General features: G+C 37.8%; 1 protein-coding gene across 2 annotated transcripts in view; it reads right to left on the bottom strand.

Annotated features, from left to right (window-relative positions):
• LOC755983 (lysosomal alpha-mannosidase) overlaps window positions 1-18,723 on the bottom strand; it is a 30,741-nt gene extending 12,018 nt beyond the window's left edge. Inside the window, exons 1-12 of one of the 2 annotated variants that reach the window (XM_030979323.1) lie at window positions 18,522-18,723; window positions 14,996-15,098; window positions 13,437-13,610; window positions 12,972-13,165; window positions 10,529-10,732; window positions 8,930-9,001; window positions 7,162-7,278; window positions 6,262-6,462; window positions 4,902-4,956; window positions 3,739-3,778; window positions 2,912-2,981; window positions 1,820-1,948 (exon numbers count right to left, since the gene is read on the bottom strand). In XM_030979323.1, coding sequence (XP_030835183.1) covers window positions 1,820-1,948; window positions 2,912-2,981; window positions 3,739-3,778; window positions 4,902-4,956; window positions 6,262-6,462; window positions 7,162-7,278; window positions 8,930-9,001; window positions 10,529-10,732; window positions 12,972-13,165; window positions 13,437-13,610; window positions 14,996-15,098; window positions 18,522-18,599 — 1,437 coding nt within the window. In that variant the 5' untranslated portion in view covers window positions 18,600-18,723. Of the gene's footprint in view, window positions 1-1,819; window positions 1,949-2,911; window positions 2,982-3,738; window positions 3,779-4,901; window positions 4,957-6,261; window positions 6,463-7,161; window positions 7,279-8,929; window positions 9,002-10,254; window positions 10,459-10,528; window positions 10,733-12,971; window positions 13,166-13,436; window positions 13,611-14,995; window positions 15,099-18,521 lie in introns of both variants that reach the window. The other variant, XM_030979322.1, reaches the window with a different exon arrangement.
• Window positions 18,724-20,785: the final 2,062 nt, after the last annotated feature.

Below are 20,785 nucleotides of genomic sequence, written 5' to 3'. Positions count from 1 at the left end.
CATTTCATGTGTCAATATAATTAGCAACTATAAAAGTATGGATAATAATAACAAATCCTATTCCTTCATGTTGCTGTTTTTAGTTTAGTTTTTAAGGTTCTTGTCACAAGATTTATAATATTTATGTCTAAAGAACTGAAAACTAATAATGATCCAGAGCTGCCAACATTTGATTTGGGTAATCAGGGAGATTTCTGAGAGAGCAGCATCGAACGACTTCATTGTTGGCGGGAACCAAGAATGGCCTTTTAGTGCCCCTGGTGGGGGGGGGGGGGCAGGGGGCAGGCCCCCAAAAGCTCTTGGTTTTAAGCCTCTTTGAAACCCTTTTAGAACACATTTTTTCAATGATTTCTCAAAATGGAAGGCTTTGATATGGCACATTTTATTTGCATACAATTGATAACATATGAACTTCACATCATATTTCAGACTATGAACTCCTGTTACCTCTATTGTGAAATGGGGGATGTACTTGTGGAAGGCAAGGACTGGGGTGTGCTTGAGGGTTTTCCTTGAAGTGACTGGTAGGTTGCTTGCTTGAGTTTGCTAAGGAGGTCCTTGCTATACTCCCTTTGGTAGCATGGGACATCTGTGTTGGCAATTTTCTCTGTTAGGAGTGCTTGAAGTGTTTTCAAATTCATTGATCCCCTGAAATCAGTTTTGTTCTTCCTAACAATGCTAAAAACTCTTTCACATGAAGCATTGGAATGTGGTATCACAAGCAAAGATTTCATCACTTTGCTCAGAAGTGTGTATTTCTTTGAGCCATTGCCATCCTCCATCTTTGAAATTGCAGACCATTTCTTGTCTATTCTCAAGTTTTTGTTCAGGATCTCTGGTTCCCCTGAAAAGTCTTCAACCTGGTATTGTAGTATTCGCCTTTCGTAGATTTCCCAACACAAGGCCATTCCAAGTGGTAGTCATCTTTATATTTCTGATAATATTTCGACTTCGACATTGTCCTGGATGATATTTTAATACTCAAACAGAGAGCAAAATACAGCCTTGTTTTGGACAAAGTTGACTTACGCCTTCGGAAGATGCAAGTTATATCGATGCGTTCCCAACGGCAAAGGAGATCAGAAAAAAAAAGTCGGCTTCAAAATCCACTCTGCAGTAACACTGCCATGTTGGTATCAAATGATAATCCACTTAAAAATCACATCGCAAAAGTCCCCAAATCAATCCAAAAACTGATGTTGAAATGTGCAGTTTTTTGGGCCGATCGCAGCAGACAAAGTCTGCTTGTTGTATCAGTGCAACTTCTGGCTGCTCTGACGCGACCGATCGGAAACCGGCACCAACGTACCGGGACGCTACGGGGGCCGGCGAGGAAGCCGCCCGGCAGAGCAAGCAGGCGAATTGCTATCACACAAACACCACTCACATTATCACATGTTCCCAATGGTTTGTTAGATTAGCCCGCCAGTCGTTCGGCGTAACTCTCATTTATTACGCTGTTAAATAAAGTACGATATCACGGTAAATTTATATTCGACGACTGGATAACAGGAAAATTCATATTACAGAATTGCCGTGTGTTTGTATACGTACGTACGAACTCAACATGCTAGTCTTGTGAAACAGTCGTTTATGAAAATAATACAACTTAAAATCTGGAAATCCGGGAGATTTTTGCATGGGGTCGGGAAAACGGGATATTGGGTCAAAATCCGGGAGTCTCCCGCAGGATCCGGGAGACTTGGCAGCTCTGATGATCCACATTATGTTCAGTTTGTATATAAATTTCATTTCATGTGTCAATATAATAAGCAACTATAAAAATATGGATAATAATAACGAATCCTTGAAGACTTACGGAATTCTGGGTTTCGGAGGTTGGGCAGATGCTGATGTTGGCGTAGTTACAATGATCAGACGTAGTAGCATCCATCTTGAAACCAGTTTTCTGAGAAATATCGCTTGAGATGGCTTCGCTGATCAACGCCTGTACCAAGTAAAGAAAAATAACTGAATAATAATAATAATAATAATAATATATTTATAGAGCGCAGAAACTATCCAACATTAAGTATATGATGTACTGCGCAACAAGAGCTCCTGATATGCTTAGATTTACAGTTAATTAAAAATATGTGCTTTCAGTTTTGACTTAAAGATATTTACAGATGGTGATTTCCTGACTTCAAATGACAAGTTATTCCAGAGTTTTGGGGCTGCACAAGCAAATGCTCGATCACCTAGCGCTATTTTGTTTTGATAGATGGGATCTGCAGCAACAAATTATCTCAGGAACATCGGTTGACTTACATAGTAAATGTCAACAACTGTTTCAAGATTCAAGATGCAGGATTCAAGATATTTTATTTAACCATAACCATAAAAACATACAAACAATAATACAAAATACAGTATGGAATATGGAAAGGACCAAAATATGAAAGAATGCTTGTGAGGAATAGCCTCAAAAGTAGTGCTAAAATAAGCACTGATCCTTTTATTTAATTTATAAACATTTGGTTATGCTGAGGAAAGCACAGAACTTTTCCCTTATTTCACAAATGTTAACGCTTTGTTTAGTAAAATACATAGCCCTCGCATAATCGTATGCTTTCGTAAATACCTTATGTTTATTCAGATATCCTAATTTATATACCCATTACACAACTATTAATTGGGCCTTACATAATACATGCTTTGTTTTTTAGTAGATCCCCTACTTTATTTAGCTTTTTCAATGTATTTATCATACTTATGATTGTATCTTTTGTCATAAATATTGCCATGTACATTATGTTCCTATATTGTATGCTTAGTTATAATTATTACCATTAACATTATGTTCAATTATGTTATTTTCGATAAAGTGGAATTAAATAAACTTGAAACTTGAAAATAACCCTGTGATCATCATAAAAAAAATTGTGATCAACACTCCAACCATTCTCACCTGGCATTGAACCCGTCCCATGGAGAGCCTTTTGGCATAATCATCTGCAACATGCTGCTTCTCTGTACCACTGGAAATACAATAGAAATCAAATGCAAGATTTACACTTCTGTATATTAAGGGGGGGGGTGGATCTGTTTTTGGAGCTTAACCCATTACCTACATGTATGGGAACTGGATGGTCCCTGTATGAAGGCAATGGGAATTGGAGAATTCAGTAGTCAACGGTTTAACAAATGTAGAGTGAAGGAAACTGCTGCTTTTTAGAAAATGAAACCCATAGGCCCGAATCACAAAAGTAGGTTTAAGTTTAAACCATGGTTTAAATCCTCAATTACATAACCCATGGTTTGAAATTAGCGAAAATTAAGGGTACCTTGCCTTGCGCGCGTCTAATATTGGACCTCTGACTGTGTCGCACTTATTTTGCGCTAATTTTAGACCATGGGTTTTAAATTTAAACCTCCTTTTTTTTTATTTGGGCCATAGAAAATTAATAATCATGTTCCTGTATTACAATATATTCTGGATGCCTGCACAAACAAACTTTATTGAAAATGGGTGAGATATGATTGCTATAATGTAAACCTCACAAGTTCGTAATCATGTTAAAAACTCTTTTCATGTTCAAAATCAATGTATAAATACAATTCTATATAATTATTTATTATACTGGTAAGTTTTTCTTGTTTGTTCTACACCTTCTATCTGTATTTTCATGCTTTCAAAAAAACAAGTTTATTACACCGTCATTGTTTTTTAAACTATGGATCCTGTTACTATAAAATACAAATAAATCCATAAAGTGATTGCGGTGTTCTACTCACGTTACGGCATCATGATGCTGGGCAATAGCCATAGCCTCTCCTGGTTTAAGAGAATCGATCACAAAATCAAATTACAGCTATTCAGAATTTCAAAGAACAAACCCTATTAAAGCAGCAATATAATTCCTCACCAACCCCCTTCCTCTGATACCAGTTAGAATTGATCAGAGGGCCTAAAAATCACCTAGAATGAGGTATTTTGTACACAAAAGCCTAAAGTATGGTCTGAAAATAACTCACCAGGCCTGAATTCAGGCTATTGCCTGAAAACTGGCACCCCTCCCCTCCCCTCCCTCTCTCCATCCAGCAGAAAAAAGTCAAAGAGAAGGTTCAGTACTGGTAAAAGTGAAAGATACTTCTTGAGATTAACTCACTCTTTCCGTTCCCCTTTTGCAGAATCTCACAGTACTCATAGAAATGTCCTCACAAAAGGATTAACCTTCATTCAAATAGGACTAGAAATAAACTACATGTACACCATATTCTGATGCAAGATGTTTGTGCAGTCCCCAATACTACTCTCTGTGTGTAGTACTTTTAAGTGTTTGTGATTTTCGTCTAAATCTAGCCACTTTCTAAACTTTGGAGGATTCCACAGTGTAGTCTAACAGCACAAAAGCTGTTCCTATTTTATACTACATGACCAATCACTCAGAAGGACTTCTTGAAAGTTTCTTGCACAACAATATTGCGTGACCACCAAGCAATACAAGCATTAAGCCAAATTTTCAATAGACGAAAACTAAAAAATGATAGTCGTCACATTTGTATAGCGCCTATTACTACATTTCTAAACGCTTTACATTGTAATTGCTACCTACGTTTCTAAGCTCTTAACATTGAAACTGTTATCAACCCGGTCATTTGATTCAATTGCTAATCTTGGTTATTGGTGGTTACTTTACCAGACTCCTAAGAAAGCATAAATACTTGTAAGTAAGCAACCAGACGGCGACGGCTTTAGGTCCTCTCCGAGGGACCTGGTAATGAGGATTAATGCCTTACCACAGGGCACTAGCGCATCGACTTGGTTTCGAACCCGGGTCACTGGATTACGAGACCACTGCTCTACCAACTGAGACATGAATATTGATAGTGCACACGCTCTGCTCCCTGGGGATTAAAAATAAAGATCTTTGTTGTGTTTGTTTTCTTCTACTTACTCAGTCTTTCTGACGATGCTTTGGTAGTCTTGAGACACTCTAACTGCTTGCACACCTGAGTGGAAGAAAGATCAGAAACATAGACAAGTTTAGAAAAATAACAAAACAAAACTTCTTGAAGAAAAAAGAAATTGTTAAAATATGTTTTATAAGCAGTTTGTTTGTTTGTTTTACTTGACTGCTAAGAAAGCATGTGTCTACTTTTAAGTAAGCAACCAGGGGACCGACGTCTTTAAGTCTTCTCCAAGGGGCTTGCTAATGAGGATTAATGCCTGCCTTACCAAAGGGCACTAGCGCATCGACTTGGTTTCAAACCCGGGTATCTCCTTCAATCAACCAAAACTTTACAATAAATTAAAATTGCAATTAATTTTATATTACAGATAGGTACAATGCATGGTAAGATACGATTCATTGCAGCAAGAATTGAGATAGGATAGATTTTTGCGATTGAATGTTAGTCAAATTTGTGACAGGTATTCGAGAGGCCATGAAGACAATACACTTGAAAGATACATATACAAAAACTTGAATTGTTTGTGTCATGATGTCATGATGTTGTCATTGAAGTTCCATCCATATTTATATGGTATTGATAGAATCTGTATTTGAATAATATCAAATGGCCGAGAGTGGGATAGAAGGATATATTCCAAGAGCTAATTAGCAATTTTCATGAGTCAGAACAACGACTGAAATAATGTCAAAATGAGGGGATATAGCATTGTATCTCACAAAAGAAAAGTCTTTCAATATTATATGATCGCGCAAATATCCATTGTCTTAGCCTCTGCGTATTTAAATATGTATTCTCTTATTATGGGTACACGCACCCCAAACCATGAGATATGGAGAATTATTATAAGGCTTTCAAGTAGTACAATAAATCAGTGTACCGGTATTCAATATCTTTAGCACAGTACTCGGATGACAAGTGACCAATATTGTTTTCTTTTGCTCAGTCATCGGGTAACTTCAACTATCGATTTCGATATCACACACACAAAAAAAGCCATATTCATTGTGGTATTAAAGTCAAAATTTGTTATTTCGATAGTCAGCCTTATATAGATAATAATATTAATAGCTTTGTTTTTGTGTGAAACATTATTGGACTTGTCTCCGACTAGTTTAATATTGTCATAGCTCAAGCAACGTATTCTTGTAACACACTCAAAGCCATCCAATATTATATAAATACCGGTACTGCACGGTCATCCAGGTATTTTTTCACAAACCATGAGATACGGTTTTAAATTTGCACGGTCATCCAGGTACTTTTTCAAAAAGCATAAGACTCACTGATTGTGCTGGTTGGCTCAAAACCCTTCATACAAATAACATTTTCCATTCTTAGTACCTGGAGGATATTGTTCGACTCCCTCACGTATCCTTTGATCGACGGGCGGCTCACGAAATACCCGCTCCAAAAGTTATGCGGGGCATCACCATACGGCATGAAATCCTCTTTCTTAGTAGTCCAAGTCTTGTTTGCCGCATTCAGGTTGGAGACATAGCAGGACGGAGTGGAGTAGAGAAGGTGGATGCCTGACTCCTCCTCCTGATTGAGAAAGAAGAAAAAAAAGATTACGAAAGATTAAAATTTTGATAATGGATATTACTTATAAGTAACGTCAAATAACAGATAACGTAACGCAAGCCAAAAAACAATGTGCGCATGCGCGAACCAGAATTGCAATTTTGCACGTAACAATAGGCACCAACTGACGTAAGGGTTGCCCTATGTAACACAAATGGCTTTACAAAATGACCTGTTTCGCATCTTGGTCAGCTTCATGACTACCCTTTTAGCACTGGTATAGATTAATCTTGCACTGGAAACGGTTAAATAATCTTGAAGCCTTTGGTATATCTGGTATTCAGACACCTACCCCCTGGACATCCACCCCCCCCCCCCCCCCCCCCCCCCCCCCGGGATAACCACCCCCAATCAACTACCCCCTACGACGAACTACCCCCTAGGGCAACCACCCTCTAAGACGACTACCCCCTGGGACAACTACCCCCTAGGATAGTTGTCTAGGGGGTAGTTGTCCTAGGGTAACTTGTCTGGGGGTAGTTGTCTGGGGGGTAGTTGTCCTAGGGGGGAGTTGTCCTATGGGGTAGTTGTCTTGGGTTAGTTGTCCGGCTTCCGGGGGTAGTTGTCTAGGGGTGGTTAACCGGGGGTGGATGTCCAGGGGGAAGGTGTCCTAGAACCGGTATATCTATCCCATGATAACTATAATGTGGCACAGCTCACCTTCGCATTGACATATTTGATGAGCTTGTCAAGGTTCTTATACCAAGCGTTAGCATTCTCATACTGGAAGTCCGAGCCCATGGTCATGATGATGTTATCCGTCTGGAAGAACGCTGCCTGCAAGTACAAAATAAACATGATTATTTTAAAGATAAAGTTGAGTTCTGGTAAAAAAAAGGAAAATTAATTCTCACAGAATAAAACGAAACTTACACCGAATGATCAAGATTACAAATAAATGTCATTTGCCAAACAATTTTGGTAGAAAATGTGTACTGGCTGAGTAATGAGCATAGAAAGATAAGAAAATCAAGGTTAGTAGCACCATTTGTGTAGTTCCATATACATCTTTCTGTGTACAGTGCTTGTTACTTTACCAAGACTGGGCCAAATTTATTACATGTATGATTTTGATGACTCCAATACCTTGCAGTACACACCAATACTTACATGCTACATGATCAACTTTTTCTGATCCATTCCACACATTTTCTTTCACAATGCAATCGCATTACCAGAAATCAACTTTATCCTTAATTTCTGATCACCACCCTTAAATGGTCTCAACTGCAATGCACTCTATTATGACTTTATATTGTATACTGTAATTTAAAAAAAAATCTAACTCAGCTCCATGATACCTAGCCATCCTTCATCCTTAAAATATTCAAATTCTTTTAGTAGTTGCTGACATTGTTTAGACAGCATTCAGTTGCACAGCGCCCTCTAGAGGAACTTCATGATATGTTCAATGTTTGATTGTATACGTGTGTTCTCCTTTTATTTAGGGGGGGGGGGGAGCCAAGGGGAGACATAAACCATTTTCTCTTTGAATTTAATTGAATTGAATTTAATTGAATTGAATTGATTTTATTGTCAAGTTGTTGCTCACTGGTACAGGTGTATTTTACAAACAATGTACACAATTATACAAATTATAAAATATAATAACAACATAACATCCATAACGTTACATCCAACAATACGAGCGACGTCTAACATCCAGGCACCTCATAATTCAAATATAAATAGGGAACACGGAAATAGTCTGCATCAGATAAGCATGATAAGTACAATGTGATTTCTTACCTAGGAAATGGAGAGAAGAGATACAATAGTACAATGTCTACAATACTTGCCCTCGTTTTACCCTACTTTTGTAAATATGAATCAAATCCGGCACAAATGAACGTCTAAAGCGCTCCCGCCTAGTGCGGGGAACGCAGAGGCAAATTCCTGATCGGTTTACATTATAATTATGGAACAACGGATGTGTTGGGTCTTTCATAATACGTGTTTAATACCTTCAGCAATGTGCGATCAACATATATATTTTCTAAACTGGGCATTCTAAACCGATGATGCGCTGAGCAATTTTCCTTATTCTTTCAGTTTTCTTATTGCATCTTTCTATCTTTAGCTACCTTTTTATTTAAATCACATGCATTAGAAAAAGGTTTTTGGTTAATAGTTATTTAGCGTTCATGTGACTCACAGTACAAACCGTATTGTTGTTTTGCATTTCACTGTTTTCTTGATTTTGTCTTTGTCTTTGTCTTAATAATAATAATTATGATAGATGATGTAATGTCCACAGAGTTGGACGATGAATGAAAAGAATATTTAAATCTCTATTAAAAAAACAGAGAGTACAAAATAAATGTACAGAGAACAAGAACATTAGAAACTACAAGGTTAAACAAAAATAATTCTCAAAGAAAATATGAGAAAGAAAAAAAAGCAAACTCAAAAAGATTCATATGCTCACCTGGTCTTTTGCATACTTTGTGAATTTTGCTACACGCTCATCCACATTGTAGTCAAAGAGTGTTGGATCATCCTGCAATACAACAAAGTAATGTATGATTAACCCTTTCAGAGCAGGATCTATTAAATCGATCACATGTTGTTCTTCAAATTGGCAACAATAACGTTTTTTCTCTTTTGCTACATTGTTCTAATAAATCATATTATTAACCGTATCAGACATCTGAGCAGGGCAATTTTTAAATGTTATTGCCCTCAAGGTTTGATGGATAAGTCAACAAAATTACAATAAGTTAGTCCGCGCAGAAAAGTCAATGGGATTTTGTGTGTAATTTGGCGGGCAATATAGGTTATACAGTAAACCAATGCGCAAATATTTTAGCCCGCTCAGAACAGTCAATGGGATTTGTGTGTAATTTGGCGGGCAATATAGGTTATACAGTAAGTCAATGGACAAATATTTTAGCCCGCTCTGAAAGTCAATGGCAAAATGCGTGTTAAACTAGTGAGCAATAATATAGTGCCAGTTGTAATTTACATCGCGCATCAGCTATTGCAATTTACATCGCGCATCGTGTATAAGAAAATGCGCACTTTGCGCGAACTCCATTGTGACGTAACAATCACACCCTAGGCAAACTGTTTGCAGTGTATCGAAAATCTGTCAAACACTGGATGAACAGTGCTGGTTAGACAATGTTTTTGCAACTTCTAATGCTAGGAAACCCTGTGTAGCCTACATAATTTAAGAGTATAAGATAGTAAGAGTTTCTTGTTTGCTCTAGATGTCTGATGTGGTTAATAATAGTAATATTGACTGCCTAATTCAGGGCAATACGACTTGTCATATATCACCCTCACCTTCGGTTCGGGCGATATATGTCGTATTGCCCAGAAGGCAGTCAATATTACTTAAATATTTCTAAAAATGTCTGTTTATGAAGGAGTGTTATTAACAACGTTAAAAAAGTTGGAAAAAATGCCAGTTTTTATCCAAAAAAATGATTTTGAACCTCTCCACGTGTGGCCAATTTATAGATTTTAAAGCTTAATTTCCTTTTTTCAATTCCTGGCATCAAACGGAATATGGTCATTCAAGAATATTGCATGCAATTTTTTGCTGTTTCTACTCCTGTTTCCCTTCGCCATTCTTCCCTCTTTCTCTCCCTCTCTCTCCCTTCTTTAGATTCACTTCCTCTTTCTCTCCCTCAAGGCCTCAACCATCCCTTTTCCTTTTTTTGTTCTTTCATGCTTTCCTTTCTATTCTCTCCCTTCTCCTGTCTTTCTCTCTCTTTTTCTTCTTTTCCATCTCTCCATCTCCTTCACCTGTATTGGAGGATCATTGCATCCCCTGTCATAGCAGAAACCCGGCGGGGGACCATATCCATTATAGAGGGCGCCGAAGAAAAGATCAGCCGGGCTACCCAGGTTCTCGTTGGTATGCCAAACTTGTTCCATCGTCTTCGTGTTCAGGCGGTGCAGCTTATCATTGTAGCCTAGCCTTCCGAAGAAGAACCCATCGAATCCCATCTACCATGAATACAAACACAAAGATAAACAGCACAGGTTAAATGTCAAAGGTCACGACACACAAATCTACCTGTATGGGAGGGTCGTTGCAGGTCTGGTCGAAACAGAAGCCTGTCGGCGGACCATAGTGGGCATAGAGGGCGCCAAAGAAAAGATCGGACACGCTTCCGATGCTTGGGTTACTTTGCCAGATTTCCTCCATCCTCTTTGTGTTCAGACGGTGGAGTTTGTCATTGTAGCCAAGTCTCGCAAAAAAGAATCCATCAAAGCCCATCTGATGATGTTAATGGTTTTGGTGAAATGAAGCAAAGAAATGGAAAGCAAATAGGAAAGATGTACCCCCGATCTCTCACTTCTTTTTTGGCATTGTCTACTCTTTGTATTTTGACCGTGTTCTCCTATCTTTGTCATGTTAAATACTGTTTTGTCCCGTTCTTGTTTCTGTTGTCATCTCCTCTTTTCCCTTATTTTGTAGTTCCTTTTGTAGTTACAAATCTGTTAATTTGATTAATCATTATTCCTAAGTATGATTTGAGGGGTCCAGGATTGTACAAGCATTTCTTTGTAGTGGACCCCTCTGTTTTCAAACTGTATTCCTAAATATTTGTAAATGTTTAGTTGGAAACATAACTAAATTCAATTGAAAATTAAATTGAATCGAAGAGCGCCTTTTGCATGATTGCTTAAATGGAAACCATTGGAATAAGGTAGTACAATACCATTTTAACTGTGAGGTTTTAGAATCACCAAAATGAGAAAAAACTTGACTGCAAACAGGAAGGTGTATATAGAACTAGACACACTTGTTTAAAGAATTGATTTCTATATAAAATTATTCAATATCCTCGATTTAAAGAAGCGACAGATGATACAGAATAGCATTTGGATATGTGTGGGGAAATAAGCATGGATTGAGCTTGGCAAGCAGGACATGATGAGGGAAAGAGTGGCTATATTTTGATGGGAAAGTGATTCTTATAAGCATATGCATGAAAGCAGGAAAGTCGATGAAGCAAATAAAAGTAGTGGGAAGCAAATTTGTAAGCTGCCCTTATACTACATGTGTGTAAAGCGAATCAGGAAGCAAATCGGGAAGCACGTTGTAACTGCAAAGAAAAGATGCTCTACCTAATACTCTGTAAATTGGATTGAATTAGACTGAAAACAAATGCAACAAAATGGATTATAATGGCTCAAAATATTAATTTCTCTCAAAAACACCTGCAAAGGAATTAATATGTACATTCATACATTGTATATCCCCCAATGATACTTGTATATCAATCAAGCATGAGCATACAAAACTATTCATGAATTAAAGAGCTACCAGTAGAAGAAGAAAAAGTTCCTTGTAAAATTGCATCATTTATATTGAATAAAAAACAACGATTGTACCCCAATTGTCCTCAATCAGTAATAACTGTGTAAGCTACTGAAATCATGGCATGTGATTGGCTGAGAGCAAGTTTGTTAATATAGAAATTTAGCATTTGTTATTGATAACAAATTTTATGAAACATTTTTGATTTTTTTTTTTTTTTTGCCACCACCACTACCAGTCGTGTACCCTCTAAACATACAGGTACATGACGCCCCCTTGTCTATGCCAGAGTGACCTAGGTTGAGTTTATCAACTGAGAAGCATACGGCGTAACGTAACTCGCTGGGCTGGTAAGAAGGCATCATAGAAAGGACAGGGCCAGCGTGAGTTGGAACTGTGGGCCGATCGTGGTTTAATTTGAAATAATTTTTTTTTTTTTTTTTTTTTTTGTTGTTGTAGACTATGAATAATATTATATTAAAATGAAATTGGAAAAGGAAAGAATTTTTTTTTTTTTTTACCAAGACATTAAAAGAAAGAGATGCGATGAAATTGACAACAATAGTCAAATTTGACTAATAGCCATTATAATACTAAACGAACAACAAGAACTCCGTCGCCGAAAACGCATGCAATTTTACTTCGAGTTGCAGTTGAAGGGGCCGATTTAATAATCATAATAACAGTAAACAATGCTGTTTTAAAAACCAAAGATGGCAGAATAATCCATTTTCCTCCAAGTCCAAACAGAAATCTGGACATTTGGTCCCAGTTTCTGAGGGGTGAGTTTGACCGTTCTTGAGTTGGGAAACATTTTTACGACAACACCATGCCAGCGGCCGCCGCTCTCTCTGGCACGGGTAACCGTTGGCCAGGGAATTTTTTTTTTTTTTTTTTTTTTGCGGCCGAATATTCAAGTAAGAGAAATCGTACTCGAGTAGTTGTCAACCATGCGGGTACTCGAGCATTCGACTACTCGTCGCAGCCCTAGTATTTATACTTCCTAAGTCAAATTTCCCCCAAGTTGAATACATTTTTCGGACAAAACAATGCAAAACATGTCTTACTTCCTAAGTAAAAGTTTGCATTAGTTGAAGTATTTCTTGCAGTCCCAAAAAAAATGTACTCATGCAGAGCAAACTGCATGACCCATACTGCATCAGGAATACAATATTCATGTTTTGAGGCTCACCTGGGCAAAGAGGGAGGCCTGTTCCCTTGAGTGGCCGAAGGGGTCGATGTGCCACGCCACCCTCGGAATGCCACATTTTCCAAAGGTGTTGACGAGGAATCTTAGACCCATAGACATCTGATCTATGATGGCGTTGTAATGTGTGCAGGCTTCGTCATTCATACTCCACCCTCCATTGATGAACTCGAGCCGACCTGAGAATGAGAGGGGAGTAAAGGTCACATACAGTTTTGGTTGGACCTTCAAAGGTTTTCCTTAGGTTTCTTTGATTTGATTTGATGATAAATAGTAAGATACTAGCATTACTCAAGTGGAATATCAAACAACTAAGAGGTAGAAAATAACTTAGATACCATCCTTGGACGTAATTCTGATAACTGCAACCTGCACTACACACATGTAAAACCTATTTGTGCACTACATTACATCAGGGATCATTCCGTTTTACTTAGAGGAAAGGCCTACCATCATTGACAAACTGCTTGACCTGAAACTGCGTCTTCTCATCCTGTTGATGCCACCATCTCTCGAAAAATGCCGACTCGACATAGATGAATCGCCTCCCAGGGTCCTTTGCGAGTGCGGAGATGACCGAGTCCAGGATGTACTGCACTCCTGCATGCTGAATGCTGTTATTGGCTGTAGGGAAGATGTGACTGTTGTTACTGCTATCATCATCATCATCATCATCATCATCATCATCATTAATTTCATATGCAGTAGTGGTAATAGTTAAGCAGTAGTAGAAGTTATAGCAGTAGTAGTGGTAGTGGTAGTGGTACTTGTAGTAGTAGTAGAAGTAGTAGTAGTAGTAGTAGTTGTAGTAGTAGTAGTAGTAGTAGTAGTATTAGTAGTAGTAGTAGTAGTAGTAGTAGTAGTAGTAGTAGTAGTAGAAGAAGTAGTAGTAGTAGTAGTAGTAGTAGTAGTACACGTAGTAGTATTTTATTCATCATTTTTTTAAATTATAATCATTAACAATATGATTAGAATTATTGATCTTATTTTCTGCAAAGCTAAAATCAACAGTAAATACAAAACAACAATAGAGATTGAAGAAAAGTGACATGGTTTATACCAAAAAATATAAAGGTTAACAATTAAATAACTATAACTTGAAGACGGTGAAACTGAATACCGGTACAGTTAACTCTGCAGAAGATACGCCCACTCGCATCCTCATCAAATCTGTTGGGACCACAAACAAATAAAACGAAAATTGCAAAATTTGAATTAGGAAATACAACTAAGACATATTTTGCATAGTTTGGTTAAAAAAAACAGATTTGACTCAGGGAAATTTTGACTTGTGCGACTTCCAAGTTATACAAGGTTAACAATCTACAGTAGCAAAGTTTTTAGGGTTCCACAATGTAATCCCTTAAAAGGAATAAGAGCCCTGAAAAAGGCTGGTAAGCTCTGCTAAGAAGAGGTCTTGGTTCAAGATCTGCATGCTCGAACCGTCTTCAGTAGAATAAGACTGCTTTCTGAAGAGGGTCAGAGCTTGCGGATAATAATAATAATCTGGATTTTATAAAGCGCTTAATACCGAATACCGTCTCTAAGCGCTTTACGGATTCTATTACCCCGGTCATCGGATTCATTAACGCACAATATGCTCCATAACCATTCGCTGGGGAGTATTCCTACCATATGCTTACCAAGAGGGCATAGGCAATTACTAACACAAATGCTTTCGTCATCCTATAACGGGTCTGCATTTCTCTCTTGGGTATTGAGTGGCAAATGAAGTTTAATGCCTTGCCAAAGGAAATTAGTGCCGTGTCGGGATAAGTGCGTCAAATGCCAAAGAGCTCTTAGGAGAGCTTATCATCCATTTTCATGGCACCTTCACCGAATTACATGGTGGAATCCTTAAAATTTTATCTGCATAACAATACTTTGGTTCCTAAAACGGTTCCCCAGGTATGGCACAAGGCCAGAATTTTATTGGACGGAGGTAAACAATTTCTGCCAAGAATAGGTGTTAATGTAAATATAATTTGTGAAATAGTAGACCCACTTACCTCCATAGAAATATTCATCTACGGTCTTGAGCCATCCCACATCATCATGAGTGTGTGGGACTAGATGAACATTCACTCGGTTTGGCTTAGTTGGGTTGCATGACTGAAAATAAATGCAGATGGTTAACTCATTAGACATGAAATATAAAGCATTCTACCTTTACTTTAGAAACAAGACACAGTGGTTATGTTACCCTAACGGTCCTACAAGTAGGTTTAGGATTCAAGTTTAAAGGGAGTGTAGCATGAAGAGACTAAGAGTCTTTCCAGTGGCCTGACTCAAGGCCAATCGCGTATAATACCACTACGACAGACGCAACCACAGTATTTGTGTGCAACATAGGCGAAAATGAAGCGTGAGGAGAACTTGGTCTGTTTTGCAAACGCTAGCGAGCGCTGACCGTGAATCAAATCCATTTGTTTACGTGCTGTTGCCCAAAAGAAGTCGTAGATGGCGTTCACCAGTATTTGCCACGCTACACCCTCTTTAAGTTACCCTGTGCCACACAAATAATCACTTTGTGCCACATTTTACGCATAAAGGGATAATTATGTATACCAAAGGCTTCAAGATAAAGATTCTAGCCCTTTGATTGGTCAAAACTACAGGAACAAAAATTTGCTACTGACTGCTGGGCAGTATAGCAAAAAATATTGACTGCATGGGCATAGTTCTCCTTGCGTGTACAATTCAAGGACGCATTTGGACAGGCATTTGGACAGGCGTATTTTGTTTAAATATTTTTGTATAGAATAGACGCAGGAATGCGGTATATAAAACAAATATTGACTGCTTATTTGGGGGGTCACATTTAAAAGTGTAGCACTTTGATGATCTTGAGACTGCACTATACCCCTCAACTTTATCTCGGGTCACATTAAAGTTAAGAGATCACCGTGGGCAATAGTTTTAATCGTACCCCTCAAAGCAGTCAATATTTGTATACTAAATCACTTTCCAAAACAAGGAAGTTGAGACCGATTCTCAATCTATGTTTTGGCTTGATGTTATATAGGTTACATTTATATCTACTTTCAGTGGCGCCAGTCTTTAGTCTTTAATCTGGAGCGCCAGGAGTGTCAAGTCTGACAGACATGAGCACTATACAAGAACCCACTATTATTATTATTATTAGATCAGCATTTTCTTTCAACCTTTCTTTTAGTCCAGCACCCAAGCGAGGATTTGATTGTGGAGTGAAAAGAAGGGAAACCATAAACCCTTCAACTTCCTCCACCTGCATTAGGTACCACCATTAAAGGGACTTGGTAACATTGTTCAGATGAGAGAAAATGGTGCTAAGGTAGTGACTTCAATGCTAGATGTACAATTAAAGATAATCTGAAAGTCTGATTGAAAACCATTATTAATGATAAAAAAATTGGGGAAAACTGATCTGATCTATTCCTTACTTCTCACAACTAGACAATTTAATTACATTTTAGGCGAATGTAAATCGTCACAAAGCAATGAATTGGCTCTATATATCATTCCAGACAATAAGTGTTGAAATATGTTTAAAAGCCTGTCTTATGCCTTATTTTCATGGAAAACGGTTGAGAAAATTCAAATATGGTTGGGAGAATTTACTGTTAGAGGGTGTCTCACTATAAAACTATAAATATCTTTGTGGTTTGAGAATTTTGTCAGGATTTTGTTCATGTTAGAGGGTTAGTACGAATACAATGAGTTACATTTTATACAAAAATTATGCAGTTTTTTCATCAAACTTCAACAATGTATTATACAAGTCACTTTAACAACCTCTGAAGCATGAAGTTTGGCAATAATAATCTTGGAGAGATTGAAAAGTGAAAGTGCCATCTTTTAGATCTTTAACCAAATGGCAACAACAACAACCAAAGCTGTCAATCATACATAGGGACACTTATTTTCTGTTTAAAAAAATGACCTTCTCCGTTTCAGAAAATCTGGAATTCCGTGAAATTTCGTTTTGCCACTGATGACCACTCAAAAACATAGACGGGACTGGATAAACTTGATGCAAAATACTAGTGAAAATATACGAGAAATGATCAAATGTTTAGATTTACCAACTTCAAATTCGAACTTAGACAAGCAGACTAAAGTTAGCGAAATGTGTCGGAACACGACATATTCCTGACGGAACGATACAGATACAGATACAGGCTGAGTAGTACCGACGTCGGCGAAAACATTTCAGTCTTGGCTATCATGTCAGCGATTAATCGATTTTAGGCGCACATGCCAGCCCCTTTTTCGAACTGTACAACAGCGTGTGTACAATCTCGCCGCACTTAGCGCCCGCTGCAGTCGTTTGTGTGCCTAGTGTTACGTTTACGTAATACTAGGCGCCTAGCTGGCATAATAGCATTGATTCGCTGCTATTTGTACCATGTTTTGTGTCACCATCTCTATCGGTCCAGCAAAACAAAATGGCAGCGCCCTGTCTCCTAAGAATCTGATGAATATCGCTAAATATTCAGAGTTATTAACCATGATTTTAGGCCCAATATTTTTTCACTGCATAACAAATCACAAAATAGTGTAAGTTTTACAATTTTCTTCTTGAAAAATGAAAAGTTTTGAGGTGAAAGGGGTTTTCCGTGACTTTCCATTCGAATTTTTGTTTCCGTTTCAAATGGTCATTTCCGTGAATTCCGTCCGTTTTCAGTGATCGTGGAAAATCAGTGTCCCTACATAAAAAAAATCAGTTGGAGGAGTCTTTCATATATTAATCATACATGTAGTCATACCACTCCAGCAAAGCATTGAGTCAATGCTAATGCATATTGACCTCTACTGCTCACGACTTGACAGTAGACTCACGACTTGAATTTTTTAATTATGCTAAGAGGCAGCAATGGCTAACATGAATAGTCAATAGTCAATACACACAGATGCACACAATAAATATGATGTGGCTGATCGGCAAGTTTGACAGTAGACTCACAACTTGAATTTTTTAATTATCTTTCTAACATCGCGTCGGTTAGTTGAAAAAAATTGTATTTTACCGCTATTTACGTGTCACCAATTGTCACTTAAGTACCGATTTTTAGTGAAATCAGTTGAGTTTTGTACAGACTACAGTGGTGTTGGAAATGTTGAGAATCAATAGAACAGGTTTTAATACACAGCCAGGATAGTAACGCAGCTATGTGCAAGTCATACCGTGTGAAATTGAAGATGAAAATAAAAGGGAAAAAAATTAAAAATCAAATTTTCATCTCCACACTCATTCTCTCTCTGTCTCTCTCTCTCTCTCTCTCTCTCTTTCTCTCTCGCTATTATATCATCCTGATTAATTTTTCTCTTTCCTTCCCTTTAGATATACTATGAGAAATATGATCAGTCTGCTTGATAAATGTTTTAATTTCAAAGTATTTATTCGCAGAATATTAAAAGAAAAGACTCTTCATTTTACAAACATAGTTATTATCATGTGGGGCCACATAAAGCAATAATAATTTAAACCATGTCCATTTCTTCCCAATTAAACACATTGTATCTCACATAAATACAGTTAATAAATAACTTTACCTGATATCCACACTTTGCTAAAGATGAACCAACTGAAAGGGACAAAATAGCAGCTAAAAACACGGTTCCATAAGCCATGATCAGGATCAGGATTTCTGCGTGTATGCAGGCGTAGGCCTAGGGAAGAGTTCTCGTATAAGTCATGTGACATGCATGAGACAGTCATGTGATGAGGATGCGAGTGGGCGTGTCTATTGTTGAACTCGAATCCAACGAACTTTCACTGTCTTTTTCTCTTCTCTCTCCAAGAGGGGGCGCTCTTTGGGGAGGGGGGGGGGGGGGGCAGAGCCATTTATACACATAATATATGTGTATAGATTGCTCGGGGGGGGGGGGTAAGTACTACAAAGGAAAAGTGCCCCCTGTTACTTCCCCTTTTTTCTTTCTTATACCTAATAGCTGCTCGTTCCACCTCTGATAAGTGCTCCCTTTACCGCTGATAATGCCCCCCCCCCAATTCAAATCTTAATGGAGCCCCTTTTACTTTGAAAAGTACCCCTTTTCCTTTGTACAAATGTCCTTTTCCCTTCTGATAACTGCCCCTTTTCCATTCTGATAACTGACCCTTTTTCACCTCTGACAAATGCCCCTTTTATTGTAACACGTACCCTCTTTTCTTTTTTACTAAGTGACCCTTTTCCTTGTGATAAGTGCCCCGAATCTGTATTTCTTTAATTAAGGGTCCTTTCTCCATCTCAAAAATGCATCTTTCCGCTTTCGATACATACCCTTTAAAAATCTGATAGATGTCCATTTTCCTTAACAATAAGTGTCTCTTTTCTATTTTAAGTGCCCATTTTCATCTCAGTGCCAAATGTTTAGGTACGAGAAGTTTCCCTGTTTAATTCTGATATGTGCTCCTTTCGCCTCATATAAAATCGTCTTTTCAAATCTGACTTTGACAAGTGGTCGTTAAACTTTGACAAGTGTCCCTTTTCCTTTGTGATAAATGCCCCTTGCCTTTCTGATTAGGGCTCTCATCTCTGATGAGTGCCCCCTCTTTACCTTTGATTAATTCCCCTATTATTTAGAGACATGACCCCGTTTACTTTTAAGTGACCTTTTCCTTCTGATTTGTGCCCCTTTTCTATTTTAATAAGAGCCTCTTCCCCCTTTCACCTCTGATTAATGCCTCTTTTATTTTGACATATGACCCCGTTTCCCTTTTTTTTAATGAATACCCTTTTCCCGTCTGATTAGTGCCATTTCCTTTTTTTTTATAAGAACCCCTTTCCCTTTTCATGAATGCCCCTTTGACTTCTAATAAAAATTAATGTCCCTAATAAAATCTGATAGATGCCCCTTTTTACCACTGATAACTGCCTTTTTACTTTGACACAGTCCCCTTCTTTTTTTTAAATAAGTACCTGTTTTCCTTGTGATAAGTGCCTCTTTTTTTTCTTAAGAGCCCCTTTCCTTTCCCACAACTGCCCCTAATCATTTTTAGTAAGTGCCCCTTTAAATTTTGACACTTGAACATCGTTTCCTTTCTAATGAATACCTGTTTTCCTTTTGGTAAGTGCTTATTTTCATGTTTTATAAGAGCCCCTTCCCCTTTTCATTTGTGGTGAGTCCCCCTTTTCAAGTGCGAGAAGTGCCCCTTTTCACCTCTTATAAGTTCCCTTTTTTACTTTGACACTTGCCTATTTTCCTTTCTTACGAGCGTCCTTTTCTATTCTGATAAGTGTCCCCTTTTCATTTCTCCAAAAAGTGCCCATAATTTTATTTTTTTAATTTTTTAATCCCCCCCCCCCAAAAGAGATAAATATATAAATAAATCGCTCGCTACTCTCGCACCTATTTATAGTTGATATTATTATGTTACTTATTAAATGTATTTTTAGTCTTTCACAATTAGATTGTGCTTAAAACCCCATCAGGATTGCGTTTTTTCTCTTTAAAATATATAATTTTTCGCACTGCGACCTCACAAATCTTAAGATTTTGTTCGCTCGCAAATAAATATTCGGACCATCACACACAGGCGCGTACACAGGGGGGGGGGGGTGTTTTGGGGGTTAAACCCCCCCCCCCCCTTTGGTAATTTTTTGTGAGTAAACCCCCCCCCCCTAAATTTCTCTAAACCCCCCCCCCCCCTTTTGTTTTTTGTTTTTTTTTTGTTTTTTTTTTTGTTTTTTTACTCTTGAGTCCATGTGAATAATTTCTCAATGAAAGAGAGCAAGGTTATTCCAGGCTCAAGTGATAAGATCCCCAATTGTTCTTCTATACTGTAAAATTCAAATATCTTATTACATGACGTATAA

Source organism: Strongylocentrotus purpuratus, unplaced genomic scaffold, assembly GCF_000002235.5.
Source record: "Strongylocentrotus purpuratus isolate Spur 01 unplaced genomic scaffold, Spur_5.0 spur5_scaffold_10, whole genome shotgun sequence".
Lineage (NCBI taxonomy): Eukaryota > Metazoa > Echinodermata > Echinoidea > Camarodonta > Strongylocentrotidae > Strongylocentrotus > Strongylocentrotus purpuratus.
The sequence above is the reverse complement of the archived record's forward strand: the minus strand, read 5'-3'. Positions and strand labels throughout refer to the sequence as shown.